The sequence below is a fragment of the Protomyctophum bolini genome (assembly GCF_963924005.1).
Source record: "Protomyctophum bolini genome assembly, chromosome: 2".
Lineage (NCBI taxonomy): Eukaryota > Metazoa > Chordata > Actinopteri > Myctophiformes > Myctophidae > Protomyctophum > Protomyctophum bolini.
Genome location: NC_137863.1, coordinates 3,706,681 through 3,727,015, shown reverse-complemented (window position 1 = coordinate 3,727,015; position 20,335 = coordinate 3,706,681). Strand labels below are relative to the sequence as shown.

General features: G+C 46.1%; 1 protein-coding gene across 1 annotated transcript; it reads right to left on the bottom strand.

The window, feature by feature from the left end:
* Window positions 1–1,217: 1,217 nt before the first annotated feature.
* Window positions 1,218–14,966, bottom strand: LOC308329294 (putative nuclear hormone receptor HR38). Its single transcript, XM_080783535.1, has 7 exons — window positions 14,816–14,966; window positions 10,593–11,506; window positions 8,972–9,101; window positions 6,128–6,300; window positions 4,534–4,736; window positions 2,180–2,358; window positions 1,218–1,494 (listed from the first exon to the last, which is right to left on the bottom strand). The coding sequence occupies exons 2-7, from the start codon at window positions 11,502–11,504 to the stop codon at window positions 1,226–1,228; spliced, it is 1,866 nt and encodes a 621-aa protein (XP_080639661.1). The 5' UTR covers window positions 11,505–11,506; window positions 14,816–14,966; the 3' UTR covers window positions 1,218–1,225.
* Window positions 14,967–20,335: the final 5,369 nt, after the last annotated feature.

The following is a 20,335-nucleotide window of genomic DNA, read 5'->3' as shown; positions in this document are numbered from 1 at the left end:
TCGAGGATAACACTTCGAAATGTTTCATCGTATGAACTTATTTAACTCTTTGTTTTGTTAGAACTGAACATATTCATTATGGCGGGTCATATCCCCTATTAGCCACACCCATGTGGCGTTGTAGTGGCAATGACCAAAATGTATCTTTCAAAGCAATAAAGCCTATACAAAATGCTCTATACAAATAAATGCATTATGTTGTCTCTGGCAAATTGAAACTGTCTTCGTACACTATAGGCTATATGCTGATTCTGTTCTGTTTTAAAAACACCCACCGACCATAATTCACACATCTGTAATTTTCTCTTATACTGTACTATAGCAGGTCATAATCAGTGGAGTGGGGGGGGGAGGGGACACGACATGACGTAAGAGAAGAAATGGCCGCTGTGTGATTACAGTGAATTAGCCCTTCGCTAAACCCTGTACCTCAAAAAGCTGATTGTCCAAACAATGCCAATCCAAAATGTCAGTGTTCTTTGCATGGCTGTTTCGTTGAACACAACAGCTTAACATCGGCAAAGTTACACGACTGAGCCACCCCAGGTGACGGCAATAATACTAATCACCGTACTGTCCTGTCGGGCGGCTTGGGGAGGGGCTAATTTCACTGGAGTCGGACCTTTGCCAGTTGCACACTAGCCTGGTAGAACCACTCCCCCTGCTGGACAACATTTGCATTCTGCCAGCTAGAGTAGAAGGGAGAGTCTGGGATCTCTCGGGCAGAGACGATGTACTCCGGACCAATTTTTGGCCGGAGCGATATGCAGCTGTATGAGGCCGCTAGAGGAGTGATATGAGGCTGTATGCGGCCGCTAGAAGAGCGATATGCGGCTGTATGAGGCCGCTAGAGGAGCGATATGAGGCTGTATGCGGCCGCTAGAGGTGGGATCAACGCGAGACTTATGGAGATATCAGATATTTTTGTCTCGCTGCTTCCGGGTTCATCGTTTCTAGCCTGAGAGATCCCAGATGCAGGGAGGAGGAGGTGAACGGGTGAACTCAGTACTGCCGCAATCTGGCGGAGAGTCGGGTTAAGTGCACACAACCGAAGGGATAAAACGTGGTGACACCACCGACGAAGCAGATCATCTCACAAAACAGAGTTCAGAAGACCTGACAACACACACAAAATGTTCCCTTTGTGAGTTTATCGTTGCAAAAGTTGGGATTCCTCCCCTTTAAAATGATTCCCCTTATTTAAGGGGGAATTGTGTCTGTCCTTTCAGAACGGTAGGGTATCCATGAAGATTTTGTCCACGATGGGCGGCGGGGGCACCAGGTCCTCCAGCTTCAGGTAAAAGATCCGCTGGAGGCCCTGGGTGCAGAGGGTCCGTAGCTCGGGGAGCTTGCCCAGGAGACGGGACAGGTAGTTGGGCTGGGGGCGCACGCCGGCCTCCGAGCCGCCTCCGCTCGCCACGTGTTCCCTCAGGCAGGTGATCAGGTGGCTCTGGAAGTCCTCCACCCGCCGAGGCTCCTTCAGGCCGTGGCGATCTGAGGGGAAGCAAAGGGATTCATATACAGTGAGAACGGAACGCGTGCTTCGTTTAATATCCATGGAAATGCCTTTAAAAGGAGTAGTTCGCACACACAAAAGATGATCGTTTTTGATGACCGGCGGAGTCTTGGTAGGTAGGACTCAAAGAGTCTCCTATTGACTGATGCATCAGAAATGTGGACCTCTATGGGGACCTACCGTACCACGGGTCACGGACAAAGAGGCTGGCAGAACTTGAGGGAAGTAAATTGACCCTATATGGGAGCCAACCCCCAGGGCAAAGCCAGGAGGGGAAAGAGGCGTACCACCTATATATGTAGACGTGCTGCGGCGCGACAGCTTGGCTGACAACACTGAGGAGCTCAATTAAGAACCTGATGTTGGAAAGGAAATCGCGGAGGGCAGAGATCCAGGAATCCCGAGTTGGTGTTGGCTAGACCTCACTGTCTCAGCAACTAACTAACAAACTAACTAACTATTGACTGATGACCCGGTCATCCAAATATTGGCTTTATAGGAATGCGTAAAACAAATTCACGACTTCATGGGGTGTGGGGTATTTTTTAACCCCTGGTTTAGAAAGGATTTGTAGAATCGGCCTGCAGGTCTTTAATAATGGAACAGTCACAATGAAACTGAGCTTGTTGCGTATGTATGTGCGTGCGCGCGCGCGTCTCTCACCAGTGATGATGACGAGCGCTGCGAGGCAGGCGAAGGAGGAGACGTCGAGGTTCATGCGATGGAGACTCTGAGCAAAGTCCATGATGGAGTCGATCCAGTCGCCGAAGCCACGGATGCACTGCATGCGGTGGAGCACCAGGCCGTTGCAGAAGATCAGCTTGTTCTTCTCCGGACTGGACCTGTGATGCAGGACAGACACGGACGCATGGGGTTAGTATTGTTCTTCTCTGGACTGGACCTGTGATGCAGGACAGACACGGAACAGAAGATCAGCTTGTTCTTCTCTGGACTGGACCTGTGATGCAGGACAGACACGGAACAGAAGATCAGCTTGTTCTTCTCTGGACTGGACCTGTGATGCAGGACAGACACGGAACAGAAGATCAGCTTGTTCTTCTCTGGACTGGACCTGTGATGCAGAACAGACACGGAACAGAAGATCAGCTTGTTCTTCTCTGGACTGGACCTGTGATGCAGAACAGACACGGAACAGAAGATCAGCTTGTTCTTCTCTGGACTGGACCTGTGATGCAGAACAGACACGGAACAGAAGATCAGCTTGTTCTTCTCTGGACTGGACCTGTGATGCAGAACAGACACAGAACAGAAGATCAGCTTGTTCTTCTCTGGACTGGACCTGTGATGCAGGACAGACACAGAACAGAAGATCAGCTTGTTCTTCTCTGGACTGGACCTGTGATGCAGGACAGACACAGAACAGAAGATCAGCTTGTTCTTCTCTGGACTGGACCTGTGATGCAGAACAGACACAGAACAGAAGATCAGCTTGTTCTTCTCTGGACTGGACCTGTGATGCAGGACAGACACAGAACAGAAGATCAGCTTGTTCTTCTCTGGACTGGACCTGTGATGCAGAACAGACACAGAACAGAAGATCAGCTTGTTCTTCTCTGGACTGGACCTGTGATGCAGAACAGAAGATCAGAACAGAAGATCAGCTTGTTCTTCTCTGGACTGGACCTGTGATGCAGAACAGACACAGAACAGAAGATCAGCTTGTTCTTCTCTGGACTGGACCTGTGATGCAGAACAGACACAGAACAGAAGATCAGCTTGTTCTTCTCCGGACTGGACCTAGTATGCAGAACAGACACAGTGGCATGGGGTTAGTATGGACTGGACCTGTGATGCAGAACAGACACAGTCGCATGGGGTTAGTATCGACTGGACCTGTGATGCAGGACAGACACAGTCGCATGGGGTTAGTATCGACTGGACCTGTGATGCAGAACAGACACAGTCGCATGGGGTTAGTATCGACTGGACCTGTGATGCAGAACAGACACAGTCGCATGGGGTTAGTATCGACTGGACCTGTGATGCAGGACAGACACAGTCGCATGGGGTTAGTATCGACTGGACCTGTGATGCAGAACAGACACAGTCGCATGGGGTTAGTATCGACTGGACCTGTGATGCAGGACAGACACAGTCGCATGGGGTTAGTATCGACTGGACCTGTGATGCAGGACAGACACAGTCGCATGGGGTTAGTATCGACTGGACCTGTGATGCAGGACAGACACATGGGGTTAGTATCGATCAGCTTGTTCTTCTCTGGACTGGACCTGTGATGCAGAACAGACACAGAACAGACACAGAAGATCAGCTTGTTCTTCTCCGGACTGGACCTGTGATGCAGGACAGACACGGTCGCATGGCGTTAGTATCGACTGGACCTGTGATGCAGGACAGACACAGTCGCATGGGGTTAGTATCGACTGGACCTGTGATGCAGAACAGACACAGTCGCATGGCGTTAGTATCGACTGGACCTGTGATGCAGAACAGACACGGTCGCATGGGGTTAGTATCGACTGGCCCCGTGATGACCAGTGCTGTAGTCTACACAGCAGGGGTTCTCAAGGGGTTTTGGGGCTGGGGACCCCCTGAAATGCCATGGCCATGTCTCGAGATACGGTAGATACCCTAAATCTAAATAATTCCTAAATGTCCACACTCACAACACCAGCGGGAGTTCAACAAAACATGTGCAATTCCTAATTTCCTGTTATTCATAGAAGTGTATATTTGTACGTCGATCTTTAAATGTTCTCATGAATTGAAAATGGAGGAGCGGTGATGTAGACATGAAGTCTTAGTGCTTTTCATGGTTTCGTCCTCAAAGTAACTTCATCCTTTCATCCTTAGCCTGGCATAAAGGATGAAGTTACTTTGAGGACAAAAGCATGAGCTCCACATGAATGTAGCAGTATATTATATAGTGTTTTTTAACGGGGCCAACCTGTATGCTAGGCTAAGGAGGATGAGTATATAGTGTTTTTTAACCTGTATGCTAGGCTAAGGAGGATGAGTATATAGTGTTTTTTAACCTGTATGCTAGGCGAAGGATGAAGAGCTCCACAAAGGAGGATTCCAGCAGCAGCTCCTGGTCCTCGGGGCAGAAGTCTGTGAACCCCGGGACGGTCTCGGCCCATTTCTTCACCACCTCCATGGTTCCTGACAGGAGGTCGTAGAACTGCTGGATGTCACTGGCGTCCTCTTTCTCCGACAGGTCCACGTCTATCTCCTTGTACTGTAAGGAGCAAAGCGAGCGGACGTGGAACCGTTATATTCTCCAACGCAAAAGGAACGGGCTTTCGTTCTGTGGCACCAAAACATGGCCGCCACTGCTACGCTTTATTAACCCATTCTGACCTGAGATCAGATTCATACCAGGTTTCCACTGGACACACACTGGTCTGATGAAACCCATTCTGACCTGAGATCAGATTCTAAAAATGTCAGTCCTTCTTTCGATTTTTCAAAAATAGCAGACCTACAAGCTCATAGCGCGCCACTCGGTGGCGCGCTATGAGCTTGTAGATCTGCTATTTTTCAATAGCTAAAGCATAACATGATGCTAACACCAATATGGGTTCCCGGTCAGAATGGGTTAACACAAAAGGATGTTACTGTGCACTGTAGTGCACTGAGAATAATGTATTAATATAATATACTATATTCAATTGGCTGCTCAACTAATCTTAACACAGACTGCCACCAGCAGTCATCTATAGCCTTGAACTCACCTATGCTTTTTATGGCATAGGCAGCTCGGAGAAACTATGCGCAGCTGTGCGACATGAGACTAATTACTTAGAGCGACAGAGAGAGAGAGAGAGAGAGGAGTGTGTGTGTCAATTTAACAAAGGTGCAGACGATCAGAAATCAGCAGAGAGTGAGCAATGTTTGCGCTACTCTATGCCGAATTGAAGTGGACTCGGACCCAGACTTTTTTTTTTCTCTCCCTGGACATACGTCTGGGTTTCCGAGGCTAGCAGTCATCAGACAAAGTCTTGAGCCACGGTCAAGGTCATATACTGTGTCGCAAATATCTGCTGTATGCTACAGCAGATATTAGGAACTCTAGTCTAAAATACAGTAAACATACATAAACAAAGAACATATAGACATAGACACATGGTCACTGGTCACAAGATCCAGATTATAATAATACAAATCAGACCTGTCTGAACTGCACTGCACTGCACTGCACTGCACTGCACTGCACTGTACTGTACTGTACTGCACTGCACTGCACTGTACTGTACTGTACTGTACTGCACTGCACTGTACTGTACTGTACTGTACTGTACTGTACTGTACTGTAGAAGCCTTCCTCCCTGGCCTCTGTGCGTGTGTGTGTGTGTGTGTGTGTGTTAGGCTGTGCAAAAGGGACACTTGATGGTCAACAAAACACTATTTCCGTAGAGACACACACACACACACACACACACACACACACACACACACACACACACACACACACACACATAGCTGTCTATAGGAGTGGCTAGCACGGCACCACTCAACACCTCCCAACGTATGAATGAATGAACCGTTGTAAAGCGCTTTGAGCACTTAAAAATGCAATTCATTCATTATTTTTTATCAACCAGTGCGACCGTCAGCCTTAGACAGTACCTTGGAGTAGTCCAGTTTGCCTATGGAGGGGTTTGACTCCAGATGCCCTCGGACTAGGGAGGTGATGATGTTGACCGGAGGTGTGATGGAGGGTGCCTCGGCGGCCGTCCCTCCCGTCTTGGGTTTAGACGGCAGGCGGCCGCGCCGGCCTTTCAGGCTGTCGGTACGTACGACTGAAAAAAAGAGAGAGATGGTGAACTCAACACTCAACTCACGTGGCTCCCTGTGAGTGAGGGGGTACTTACTGTACCCCCTCACGGACTTTAAAAACAGCCCCTCGTTGACTCGTGTCCATTTCAATTCCTCCGCTTTCTCTCTCTCTATACAGCTGGCGCGGTTTCACGTGTCTGTCATCCCTCATGGTGCTTGGTTTTCAACGTGACAAAACCTACACAAGTTCCGTGACTTGCATAATTTGTTCCGTGAAGGGAGGTGTGACTGTCTGTGGTGTGGGTATAAGTAACCCATTTTGGGTGGGAACCCCTTTTGGTGTAAGCATTATGTTACGCTTTAGCTATTGAAAACTAGCAGATTTACAAGCTCGTAGCGCGCCACCGAGTGGCGCGCTACGAGCTTGTAGGTCTGCTATTTCTTTGAAAAACCGAAGAACGACTGACACAGAAACATAGCTTTTTCAGAAAACTGTCAGGATGTAGAAGACATTTTTTAGAATCTGATCTCAGGTCAGAATGGGATAATTACCTTCTTTAACCATGCCCACTACGAGGGTATAGGAGGAGGTGTGACTGTGTTCGGCGTGACTGTCTGTGGCGTGGGTATAATTACCTTCTTTAACCATGCCCACTGCGATCTGATCTCAGGTCAGAATGGGATAATTACCTTCTTTAACCATGCCCACTACGATCTGATCTCAGGTCAGAATGGTATAGTTACCTTCTTTAACCATGCCCACTACGATCTGATCTCAGGTCAGAATGGTATAATTACCTTCTTTAACCATGCCCACTACGATCTGATCTCAGGTCAGAATGGTATAATTACCTTCTTTAACCATGCCCACTACGATCTGATCTCAGGTCAGAATGGTATAATTACCTTCTTTAACCATGCCCACTATACGATCTGATCTCAGGTCAGAATGGTATAATTACCTTCTTTAACCATGCCCACTACGATCTGATCTCAGGTCAGAATGGTATAATTAATTACCTTCTTTAACCATGCCCACTACGATCTGATCTCAGGTCAGAATGGTATAGTTACCTTCTTTAACCATGCCCACTGCGATCTGATCTCAGGTCAGAATGGGATAATTACCTTCTTTAACCATGCCCACTACGATCTGATCTCAGGTCAGAATGGTATAATTAATTACCTTCTTTAACCATGCCCACTACGATCTGATCTCAGGTCAGAATGGTATAGTTACCTTCTTTAACCATGCCCACTGCGATCTGATCTCAGGTCAGAATGGGATAATTACCTTCTTTAACCATGCCCACTACGATCTGATCTCAGGTCAGAATGGTATAATTACCTTCTTTAACCATGCCCACTATACGATCTGATCTCAGGTCAGAATGGGATAATTACCTTCTTTAACCATGCCCACTACGATCTGATCTCAGGTCAGAATGGTATAATTACCTTCTTTAACCATGCCCACTACGATCTGATCTCAGGTCAGAATGGTATAATTTTCTTCTTTAACCATGCCCACTACGATCTGATCTCAGGTCAGAATGGTATAGTTACCTTCTTTAACCATGCCCACTACGATCTGATCTCAGGTCAGAATGGTATAATTACCTTCTTTAACCATGCCCACTACGATCTGATCTCAGGTCAGAATGGTATAGTTACCTTCTTTAACCATGCCCACTACGATCTGATCTCAGGTCAGAATGGTATAATTACCTTCTTTAACCATGCCCACTACGATCTGATCTCAGGTCAGAATGGTATAATTACCTTCTTTAACCATGCCCACACTACGATCTGATCTCAGGTCAGAATGGTATAGTTACCTTCTTTAACCATGCCCACTACGATCTGATCTCAGGTCAGAATGGTATAATTACCTTCTTTAACCATGCCCAATACGATCTGATCTCAGGTCAGAATGGTATAATTACCTTCTTTAACCATGCCCACTACGATCTGATCTCAGGTCAGAATGGTATAATTACCTTCTTTAACCATGCCCACTACGATCTGATCTCAGGTCAGAATGGGATAATTACCTTCTTTAACCATGCCCACTACGATCTGATCTCAGGTCAGAATGGTATAATTACCTTCTTTAACCATGCCCACTACGATCTGATCTCAGGTCAGAATGGTATAATTACCTTCTTTAACCATGCCCACTACGATCTGATCTCAGGTCAGAATGGTATAATTACCTTCTTTAACCATGCCCACTACGATCTGATCTCAGGTCAGAATGGTATAATTACCTTCTTTAACCATGCCCACTACGATCTGATCTCAGGTCAGAATGGTATAATTACCTTCTTTAACCATGCCCACTACGATCTGATCTCAGGTCAGAATGGGTATAATTACCTTCTTTAACCATGCCCACTACGATCTGATCTCAGGTCAGAATGGTATAATTACCTTCTTTAACCATGCCCACTACGATCTGATCTCAGGTCAGAATGGGATAATTACCTTCTTTAACCATGCCCTACGATCTGATCTCAGGTCAGAATGGTATAATTACCTTCTTTAACCATGCCCTACGATCTGATCTCAGGTCAGAATGCTATAATTACCTTCTTTAACCATGCCCACTACGATCTGATCTCAGGTCAGAATGGTATAATTACCTTCTTTAACCATGCCCACTACGATCTGATCTCAGGTCAGAATGGTTACCTTCTTTAACCATGCCCACTACGAGGCACTTCTGGAAGCGGCAGAACTGGCAGCGGTTCCTCCTCCTCTTGTCCACGGGACAGTCTTTGCTGGCGAGGCACACGTATTTGGCGTTTTTCTGCACCGTTCGCTGTCGGGACAGAAGGGACTCCGTTATAGAGGGTATAAGCTTAATGTGTGAATAACAATATGGTAAATGGTGCATTTATTATATACAGGGCCTTTATCCAAGGTGCTTTACATATAGATTGTGCATCAATTCACCCGATGGCGGCGGAAACCATGCAAGGCACCAACCAACCAGCACATCAGGAGCAATCAGGGGTTCAGAGTCTTGCTCAAGGACACTTGGACACTAACTCTGGGGGAGCCCACAGGGTTCGAACTGGCGACCTTGCGGTGCCACTCTACCCCTGAGCCACCGCCACCCCAATGAGGACATTATGTTGTGTATTTTCTGAAATTCTGTTTCAGCTTCACCCCGATGATGGCTGCTCAGATGGTAATGTTGAGCAATGGAGAGACAACGGCTATTTGGGGGTCCTAGGCATGGGAAGGTCTGGAAACCTCTGACTTAGTGGCCTCTAAAATGACGTGGCTTCTGTGCTGCTTTTGTACCTTAAAGAGGGGGTGCCATAGTTCTTTTTAACCATACCTTTTATGTTTTGTATATGTGTCTATGGAGTTAACAACTTAACATTACTCGAATAGACCCCCAGGTGTGGTTATATTATAATGTGCAAATATGTCTTCTCTCTGCATATTTTTGGTTTCTTCCTGGAAGCTGAAAGCCTTTGAGTCAAAAGGCCCAAATTTAAAAAAAATACAGCTCTTTAGTGACACGTTACAATCAGCAAGCTTCCCCTTCTATGCTTATGCAAAAGCTTGCCTCCATGTTGTTTCCTCTCAAGACACACACGCCTTAGAGCCGGTCTATGGTTGAGTGTACCTTAAAGAAGCCTTTGCAGCCCTCACAGGTGTTTTATATATACCTTAAAGAAGCCTTTGCAGCCCTCACAGGTGTTATTGTGTACCTTAAAGAAGCCTTTGCAGCCCTCACAGGTGTTATTGTGTACCTTAAAGAAGCCTTTGCAGCCCTCACAGGTGTTAATAATACCTTAAAGAAGCCTTTGCAGCCCTCACAGGTGTGATTGTGTACCCTAAAGAAGCCTTTGCAGCCCTCACAGGTGTTAATAATACCTTAAAGAAGCCTTTGCAGCCCTCACAGGTGTGATTGTGTACCTTAAAGAAGCCTTTGCAGCCCTCACAGGTGTTATTGTGTACCTTAAAGAAGCCTTTGCAGACCTCACAGGTGTTTTATATATACCTTAAAGAAGCCTTTGCAGCCCTCACAGGTGTTTTATATATACCTTAAAGAAGCCTTTGCAGCCCTCACAGGTGTTTTATATATACCTTAAAGAAGCCTTTGCAGCCCTCACAGGTGTTTTATGTACCTTAAAGAAGCCTTTGCAGCCCTCACAGGTGTTATTGTGTACCTTAAAGAAGCCTTTGCAGCCCTCACAGGTGTTAATAATACCTTAAAGAAGCCTTTGCAGCCCTCACAGGTGTTATTGTGTACCTTAAAGAAGCCTTTGCAGCCCTCACAGGTGTTATTGTGTACCTTAAAGAAGCCTTTGCAGCCCTCACAGGTGCGGACGCCGTAGTGCTGACAGGAGGCGTTGTCCCCGCAGACGGCGCAGCGGCCCTCGGGGGCCACAGGGCCACAGGCCTTGGGGCTCCCCTCCAGCTCCAGAGAGCCCCCCTGGTCCGAGAGGCAGAGCGGCGGGCAGTGGAGAGGCGAGAGGTGCTGAGGAGACGCAAAGAAGGGGTCCTCCTCAACCCCCCCTGGTCCCTGCTGCTGCTGAGGGTCGTGGCCGGGCAGACCCCCCTGTAGGGGGGAGTGCTGGTCTGTCGTCGGGGGGCTGAAGGTGAAGAAGGAGAGCTGCTGGGCCAAGGCGGCCTTGTCGGAGACCCCCCAGGGCGGGGGAGCCGGGGAGTACGGGCCGAACGGGGAGTCCCAGGAGCCGGGCCCGGGGGGCCCGGCCGCGGGCTGCTGCGACTGGAAGCCCCCCGACACGGCGGCGGCGGTGGGCGAGGAGGCGGCTCCCACCGGGCTGCCGTAGTAGTCGGAGCCGCAGGAGGAGAGCGTCTCGTCCAGGTAGCTGAGGGCGAAGGAGCCCGGGTAGCACCCGTATACCTGCAGGTCGTCCAGCTTGAAGGGCTGTTGGTGCTGCGGACTGCAGGAACCGGGCCCTCCGGCGCACTGCTGGCTGGACGGGGCGCCCGCGCCCCCCATGCCCGCGCCCACAGGGGGGCCGATCTTACAGGAGTAGGCGTCGAAGTCGCCCACGTAGCCTCCGTCCACCAAGGTATTGATGCTTGGCAGCGGAGAGGAGGACAGCTGCAGGTCCTTCTGGCCCCCGACTCCTCCCAGGTCCATTACCAGCTTCACATTCAGGTCAGGGTTGGAGAAGTCCGAGCTTAAGTAGCTGTCATGGGACAACATTCCGTATTGGGTTTGAATGCAGGGCATTTCTGTGGAAAAGAGAAGAAGAAGGACAGTGAGAATTAATTAAACAACTGAAACTAGATTTGACGGACGGGGGGTGATTATAGTTTAACCCATTCTGACCTGAGATCAGATTCATACGAGGTTTCCACTGGACACACACTGGTCTGATGAACCCATTCTGACCCGAGATCAGATTCTAAAAATGTCAGTCGTTCTTCGATTTTTCAAAAATAGCAGACCTACAAGCTCGTAGCGCGCCACTCGGTGGCGCGCTATGAGCTTGTAGATCTGCTATTTTTCAATAGCTAAAGCATAACATGATGCTAGCACCAAAATGGGTTCCCGGTCAGAATGGGTTAAACAACTGAAACTAGATTTGACGGCCCGGGTGTGATTATAGTTTATGGACTTATTCATGTCAGTATATTGTTATGCAACACACACATGTACACACACTTAAACTGTATAGTAGGGCTGCAACTAACGATTATTTTCATTATCGATTCATCTGCCGATTATTTCAACGATGAATCGATGAATCAGATTATGACACTTATTTAGCTATCACCTTAAAAATATATTTTAGGTTATTTTTAGACAAATATATAATTCATTCAAAAAATAATTTGATTAGCTGCTGATTTAGGCTGCTATTCAAATAAAAGACAAACTAAATTTAATTTAATTATAGCAACTCATGGTGTCTGATGAATTGCAACAAAAAAAAAGTGATTAGTTGCCGAAATTAGTTGACAACTAATTGAATAATCGATTCCATTACGATGAATCGATGAATCTTTGCAGCCCTGCTGTATAGAGGGTATGCCTGCCTGTATTCATAACGTGAGTGGGAAATCGAGTGTCAAAGTGAGTTTAACGTTATTTAATGCAATCAGATACTGTAGAATCTGACTCTTCTCTTTGGATGTATGGGGCTGTCGAGGCCTGCAGAAAGTAGTTTATTGCCACTCAGCATAACTTCCGTGTGTGGAGATGATGTCACCACGCACATACGTACCCTCTAGGCTATATACAGTACTTAGTTGTGTTGTAGGGCTACAGTAAATTGTGAGGGGTGGAAAAGCGATATAAAAGCTCACGCCGCATCACGTTGCGATGTACAAGCTCACAATGCGAGCTTGTAGATCAGCTATTTTCTTTTTTTCCTACATTTTAAACTTGCTTCTTCTACACAATGAGTACTTTTACTTTTGGTTCTATACTTCTACTTGATATACTTTATCCCATTTTGGGCGGGTACGCCTTTTGGTGTTAGCATCATGTTATGCTTTATAGCTATTGAAAAATAGCAGATCTACAAGCTCATAGCGCGCCACCGAGTGGCGCGCTATGAGCTTGTAGGTCTGCTATTTTTGAAAAATCGAAGAACGACTGACATTTTTAGAATCTGATCTCAGGTCAGAATGGGTTATAATCAGACCAGTGTGTGTCCAGTGGAAACCTCATTATGAATCTGATCTCAGGTCAGAATGGGTTTAACTGGAGTAAAGAAATGTATAGTATTCTTACTAGCATGCACTGTCTGTCAGAAGACCTTCATGGGGAGCTGTCTGTCCTGCATGCCTGCATGCAGTCAGCGAGCCACCATTACTGTTATTGAATGTCTGTAAAAAGCCCCTTGGCTTCAGAACAGGGCAACCCTCTGTCAGTCACATGGAGGACGGGCCGCACCGTCCAGAGGGCACACTGTATTGGGTTTCAGGTATAGTAGCCCGGTGGGTTCCCAAAGAGGGGCTCCGGGCCGGGTTCCAGCCAGGGGGTCCTCGTGTGCAGCTAAATGATATAGTTTGGAACACCTTATGGGAGAGAGTTATACAGACCTTATTGGTCTGTGTAACTCTGAGAGTGTACAATAACGGGTCCATTTGGTTCCATTTGTACACACTCACTGAGGGCTGTGTTTTGCGTGTCTTAAGTACCAGGTTTTATTCCCTAACTTGAGTAAAGTTGAGTGGCCAAAGAGCATTGATCACGCCTCCAGGTCTTTAGTTTACTCAAGTTATAGGGAATAAGACCTGGTACTTAAGACACGCAAAATACAGCCCTCAGAGTTAAATTAACATTGATTTTACAATATAAATTGGGGTCCCTGCAGACAGAGATAGAAATGCCATTACATGGGGGTAGACTGTAGACTATAATATGCATGTCAAACTGGGGGTCCTTGAAATTTAAATCTTCTCTTATGGGGGTCACTGGGATATTTTTTCAAATGGAGGGTCCGCGGGCTAATCAGTGTCAATTTGGGGGTCCTTGACATGAAAAGGGTTGGTGGAACCACTGGCCTAGCTTAGCTGCTAAAGCAGGGGGATATTGTGGTACTGTATATAATGTGTGCTGGGAAGCCAATGCATGAATGTACAGTATGCCAATGCTTACTGTATATGATTGAGACTGTATCCTTTTCTTTATCTGATAATATATACCGTCATATAGAACAACTATGAATTGGTCCATATCAAGTTCATTGATAAGTTATAAAAATATTCAATGAAATAAACCCTGTTGTTATTTATTTTTTTCTGCTGTAGTTGAATTTGTTCATGCACAAATATTATAGTTTTAAGCTCTGAACTTCATGGGCAACCACCTATACCAGGATAAGGTACTGTTTATAGGCTATATTTGTATATATTTGTTGTTATTCATGTCCTCACTGTACTGCATTAGCCTACTGCTCTTGTTTTTTAATGTTTATGCCTTGATTTTTTCCCCCCTCCATTGCTCTGTAAAGCACTTTGAGCTGCATTTCATGTCATGAAAGGTGCTATACAAATAAAGTTTTATTATTATTATTATTAATATTATATATGCCTGTCTGATGAAGACAATAGAGGACATTTGCAAACACCTGCCCTGTCATTTGAGGGGTTATTATGCTGGCTACACAAATATAATACTAGTACAGCCTATAAAATATAACCCAGATAATATAGCTATACCTGCCATGCAACCTTCATAGATATTGCATAATGTTGTATAGGTTATAAAAACACCTTTGCTTTAGTTTAATGCACTGCACACATTATTAGACAATACAAAGAAGTATCTATAGCTACAGACAGTTGAATGTGCTAAAGAACAATGATGCAATTAATATCACATATAAACAAAACAGAAACACCATAGCTGTCCTGTCCAATCTTACAACATAGATGTTGCATTTGTATACATGTCTCATGGATTATTATAATGGAAATAAAACAAAGCCTGCATCTTTAACAGTATAGCACCCACTAGCAGCAGTTTTTAAACACATCACAATCATTGTCAAGTCATTCAATAACAAAAATAACCTCATTTCCACCAACCTGATTGATAACTTTAAAATATCCGGACTTCGCAGGTAAAAATGTGTCTTTAGTTAGTATTCCACGCGAGAGGAACACGTACATGAACGTATACGGCTGAGTATAACCTCTGGCCAGAGGCTGTCTCCAACTCACTCACACTGTCACACTGTCACTGTCACACACACGGCAGAGAGAATTCTAACGGTTAAGTAACACACCCACCGCCATGCGCTCCGCTTTATTATGGTGATCCCCGCGTCGAATGGGCGCGTCTGAGCGCCATATATGGTGATGTGGGCGGCGGACACCCGGTGGAGGAACCCGGCGGTGGAAACTAACTTTCCGGAGCGCGAGCCAATGGGCGCCGCGTAGGTATACGCACGGACGTCTTTCTTCCGTTTGACGCACGCGGCGCACGGGATTCCATTGACGCAGGCAGCGGGGGGGGCGTGTCGCGTGTACAGCGTGTGAGTGTGTGCGTGCGTGTGTGTGTGTCGTCTATATTTAGACTCACAATGAAAACGTTGGACACGTGGGGCTATTGCAGACTGAATTACTCTATAAATAGACTGCCTAATCTGCGCATGGCATTGTATGACTGGAAATATGATTATGAGTTGGTTACGTGCAGTGATGTTGTGTAAAGTACATTTACTCAATACTGTACAGTGCAGTATTGAGTAAATAGTACAGTATGTACTTACTTGAGTATACTGTCTATTACTGGAGTAGGCTATAGCCTAGATTGTTATTTGTTACTCCATATAGCCTACACATCAGTGGTTCCCAAAGTGGGGTCCAGGGACCCCCAGGGGTCCTTGGAGGCTCCAGGGGGTCCCCAGCTAAATGATAGTTATTATGGACCCATATATGGGTCTGGTGGTCCCAGAGATTGAAATGGGGGACGGAAGTGTAGCTATAGAGGCGGGTTTGTTATTGTCTGTAGTAGGCTACTGTTGCCTTCGAGAAGTGACGGGTTATTACGATAATAAACATAAGCATATAGGCTACTAAATGACTGCTTGTATAAAAAGCCCAACACTGCTGTTTACATGCAGACTCGCAGAGGGTGGACAGAACTACCCAATCATGTGTGTGTTTGGTACACACATAAACCTACAGGCTAGCCAATCATGCTATGAGCTGCAGGGATAGCAGCTCTGTTTTTAGTTTAGATTGTCAGATTTTAATGCATACAAGAGTCAGTATAAATGGAACCGCGAGTGTTAAACAAAGCTTTTCTCCAGATAGGAACGCTCTGCTGGGTCTCTGTCTCTGTCAGACCTCCTCCACTGTTCCAATGTCATGACTCATGAGCACCACACATTGTTGGCTTGTGTGAAATACAGAATGTCTACAAAACCACTCAGAATCCATGCTATAACATGACACGCCATTATCATACCATCTGTTCGTTTCAGTATTTTGAGTGGATGCAATGGATGAATGCAGTCTGATGCATCAACAGAAAAGAAACGTCAGACTTTTCCTCATGAAGCAGTAGGCCTTCTCTCTCTCTCCCTTAAACACACATGCACACGCACACACACACATGCGCGCACAGCCGCACACACATGCCCACACATGCCACACGCGTGCGCACACAGGTGGCAGTGACTCGGGGTGAGAGAGAGTGGCTGGTACAGACAGAGCAGCTGGAAGGGAACCGCAAGGTCCCCAGAGTTAGTGTCTGTCGAAGTGTCCTTGAGCAAGACTCTGACAGGTCGGTGGTGCCTTGCATTGCATGGTTTCCTCCGCCATCGGTGTGTATGAATGTGTGTGTGTGAATGTATAATGCACAATCCACAGTATGTACAGCGCCTGTAAAACACACACACTCACATTTCTCTCCCTCTCTCCCTACACTACAGTATGTCACGTTGCACTGTCACCAGTCCAGCAGCACTCTGTCAATGTCACTCAGTCACAGCTGCTGCTGCTGCAGTCTTCCATTTGTCAGCAAAAGAAAAAGACACTGGTTAATACCCCCCCCTTATGTAATTACTTCCTCCTCCTCACTACTAACAACAAGAAGAGACACGTCTCGGTCGCATGCATTCTCTCTCGGGGACTGGACGTACTATGTGCTAAGTGGCTTCTAATTTCTTCTTGGCTCTCAAGGAGAGATGGGTTTCACTCACATGACGGCCCGGGCCGAGGAGTTCGTTCGTTAGTTGAACCGGTGACTGGACTCAATGTGACTAGAGTTGAGCGGCCAGCTGGACACCGTTGTGGTGGTACGGTATGCTTTACGCTGTCGCTGCCACATGCATGATGATGTTCATGTGGTGAATCCATATTTATATCAGCCTGCCTGCCTGCCCTCCACCAGGAGGGAGAGGTCTGCATTTCTAAGATTGCATTTGGCCAAGGCTGAGAGCCGGATGACGAGACGCAGCTGCTGCCTCACTGGCACTGATCAGTGGCGGGCCTGGACCGTCTGGTGGATAAAACAAGCGCCTGCGGTCTCTACGAGGAGAAGAAGCACTCACATTTATTTTTATGCTTTTCTGAAATACCTATGTTTCTAGGCCTATATATCACTCAATATTTCATGTCAAGGACCCCCAAAAAATGATCTGTAATTGGCCTCCGAGACCCCCCATCTGAAAATATGTTGTTCCAGGGACCTCCCCTGCAGAAGCAAATTAAATTTTGAGTAAAAAACATTTGTTCTGAAAAAATATATTGCAAATTTGAGGCACATTTTCACGATTTAAAAAAAAATAGCAGACCTACAAGCTCGTAGTGGTGGCGCGCTATGAGCTTGTAGATCTGCTATTTTTCAATAGCTAAAGCATAACGTAATGCTAACACCAAAAGGGGTTCCCGCCAAGAATGGGTTAAGTTTCAATACCACAATGTAGAAATAGTCAGTTGCAAGGGAAAGGTTGGGTATGCAAAATGTACTTGAGTAAAAGTACGAAAGTATTCGTATTAAAATATAGCTATAATTACTGAAAGCAAAAGGTACTCGTTATGCAGAAATGTCCCATTTCACAATTGTTTCCAAATGTCTAGAAATGCTTTGAAAATAGCAGATCTACAAGCGTCGCCTTTGGACGCGTTGCAAGCTTGTAGATCGGTACACATGACGCATCGAGAGTGAGAGGCGATCTTGATTTGCATTATAAGTTTGATTAAATAACAATTAAGAACATATCACATTTGGGCGAGCGCTGGCCTAGTGGTCCAGGCGCATGATGCCACATAATAGGCTCTGGCCTGACAGCGCATCGCATGTTCGAGTCCCGTTCATGACGACCTTTCTGCTGCGTGTCTCTCCCCGTCTCTTCAAAAGCCAAAAACAACATTTCACATTTCAAGAAAACATGATTTACTGCCACAAAAGGAGGTTGGCCACAACAAATTGTGGAGCAATTGATTGAAACGGTTTTCTAAAAAAAGCCCTGCTGTGCTCGCTGCTCGCAAGATGTCAAATTGTGCTAAGATTGTAAATAAACAGGTGAGCGATTTTGCAGTGATTATGCTGTTCATAGCCTTGATACCCAGGCTTTCATTTCGTCTGCGCGGAAAATGAAAGCCTGGATTTTCGCATGGGCTGCACTGGCTGGCCTAAAAGTGGGATCGCTCCAAATGACGTGACGTCAGGGCTCTGAGCGGTGTGCACTGTGCACCCCTCAAAATAACACCGTGAGGAAATCATTACCAGTGGAACTTCAAACGAGGCTATGCGAGGAAAATGAGGAGAATGGCTGAAGAACCCACCACACCGTCTAAGAAAAAGACCAATGTGTGCCGACTCTGTGGAAATAACTTTGACAGTCCGTTAGAATGGTATACACAATTCTGGTCGACACAATTCAAATCAAAACGTGTTCCAAACTATTATACAGTAAACATTCTAGTGTGATTCAGCCACTCTTACCCCACTTGTACCCTAACGTATAGGCTACCTATTCTGGGGCAAATCATTGTGAAAATAGCAGACCTACAGCCAGGCTCCCATAACCATAAGACAGCTCCTTATACACAGCCAGCTAGTGCTGTGCTTCTCAAACTTCTTCATGTCAAGGACCCCCACCTGAGAGATAAGTCAGTGAATCTCAACCATCTTAATTTCAAGGACCCCCGGTTTGATATGCATGAGGCCTCGAACCCGCATTTGATACCATTTTGATCTCTGGAACCCCAATCTATACAATGTAGTATAATTATGATCAAGTGTTCATTTAATACTGAGAATGCACAACTGGACCCTAGCGGCCGGCCGGGTCCATCAGAGTTACAGATTACACATAAGGGTCCATTTGGTTCCTAACATATACAGTCATACACTGATACTGATTTACTGTACGTGCGCAAAGGCTAGAAAGTCAACACACGAGACACAAAGGAAACGTAGATCACAATCTGATGGGAAATGGACTGCTTTGTATAAAGGGGGTTGAACCAGGTAACCAGCAGGAGATGGACAGGGACACCAGATGAGGAGAGTGAAGTGTGCGTGTGTGTGTGTGTGTGTGTGTGTGTGTGTGTGTGTGTGCAGTGCTTGAGAGAGGGAGAGAGAGAGAGAGAGAGAGAGTGGAGTTTTACTATATATTTACGGTGGTCAGAGCCTGAACATTCTGAGCACTCAAAAAATGAACAGAGGAGAAGGAGAGGGCATAAAATAAATGTTTCCACGACAGATTTTCTTTTGATTTCTATTCTGTTTGCGTTCCAATCAGCATAACAAAACTGGTATACATATAATTATATGTATGTATACACAGTCATGCTTCTTTCATCCCCGGCCAATAAACTCTCAGGGTCTCTGCAAGGACATGATGGCACCATAGATCCTGTCCCTCAAGAGAAAGAGAACTATTCACACCTCTGTCACACCCTGTTTTAATCACTGTCATGTTTCACAGTCGCGCCTGAACAAATCACAGCTTGTCTGCTGCCAGACGCACTGTACTCCCCAGTCTGGATATTATTACTCCTGTAGTAGGCCTACTGACTACCAAAACATCTTTATATCAAATTACAAATAGTTTTAATTGCTTAATAGTATAGGCTACTCGATCAGGAGACTGAGCATTTGCACTTATTTATTACTTTCACAAGCTGTGTCAGAGTCTTATCGTCAGAATGGTTGATTCCATGAGGTTTGTAAATCATGGTAAAAAAGAGTAAAACAATAACATTATTTTTCATCTTTTTGTTATTAACCTGCTGTAAATGGTAAATGGTGCATTTATATATAGCGCCTTTATCCAAGACGCTTTACATAGATAGTGCATTACATTCACCCATTCACACACACATTCATACACCGATTGCGGCAGAAGCCATGCAAGGTATACCAACCAGCACATCGCGAGCAAATTTGGGGTTCAGTGTCTTTGCCCAAGGACACTTCGACATGTAGACAGGAGGAGGAGGAGCCGGGATTCGAACCGCCGACCCATGGATCATTGGACGACCTGCTCTATACCTCCTGAGCCACAGTCGCTGTAGCAGATACTTCTGGTGTTAGGAGACGCATACAGTCTGAGGCCTTGTTGAGAGTCTCCTATTACATGCATCAAA

Excerpts from the sequence above, each read along its gene's own strand:
- LOC308329294 (XM_080783535.1), bottom strand. The coding sequence starts at position 11,504 with ATGCCCTGCATTCAAACCCAATACGGAATGTTGTCCCATGACAGCTAC. Across the intron at positions 9,102-10,592 it reads GCTGCAAAGGCTTCTTTAAG|CGAACGGTGCAGAAAAACGC; the intron begins GTACACAATAAC and ends CTGTCCCGACAG. Across the intron at positions 6,301-8,971 it reads AGTGGGCATGGTTAAAGAAG|TCGTACGTACCGACAGCCTG; the intron begins GTAACCATTCTG and ends TCTTTTTTTCAG.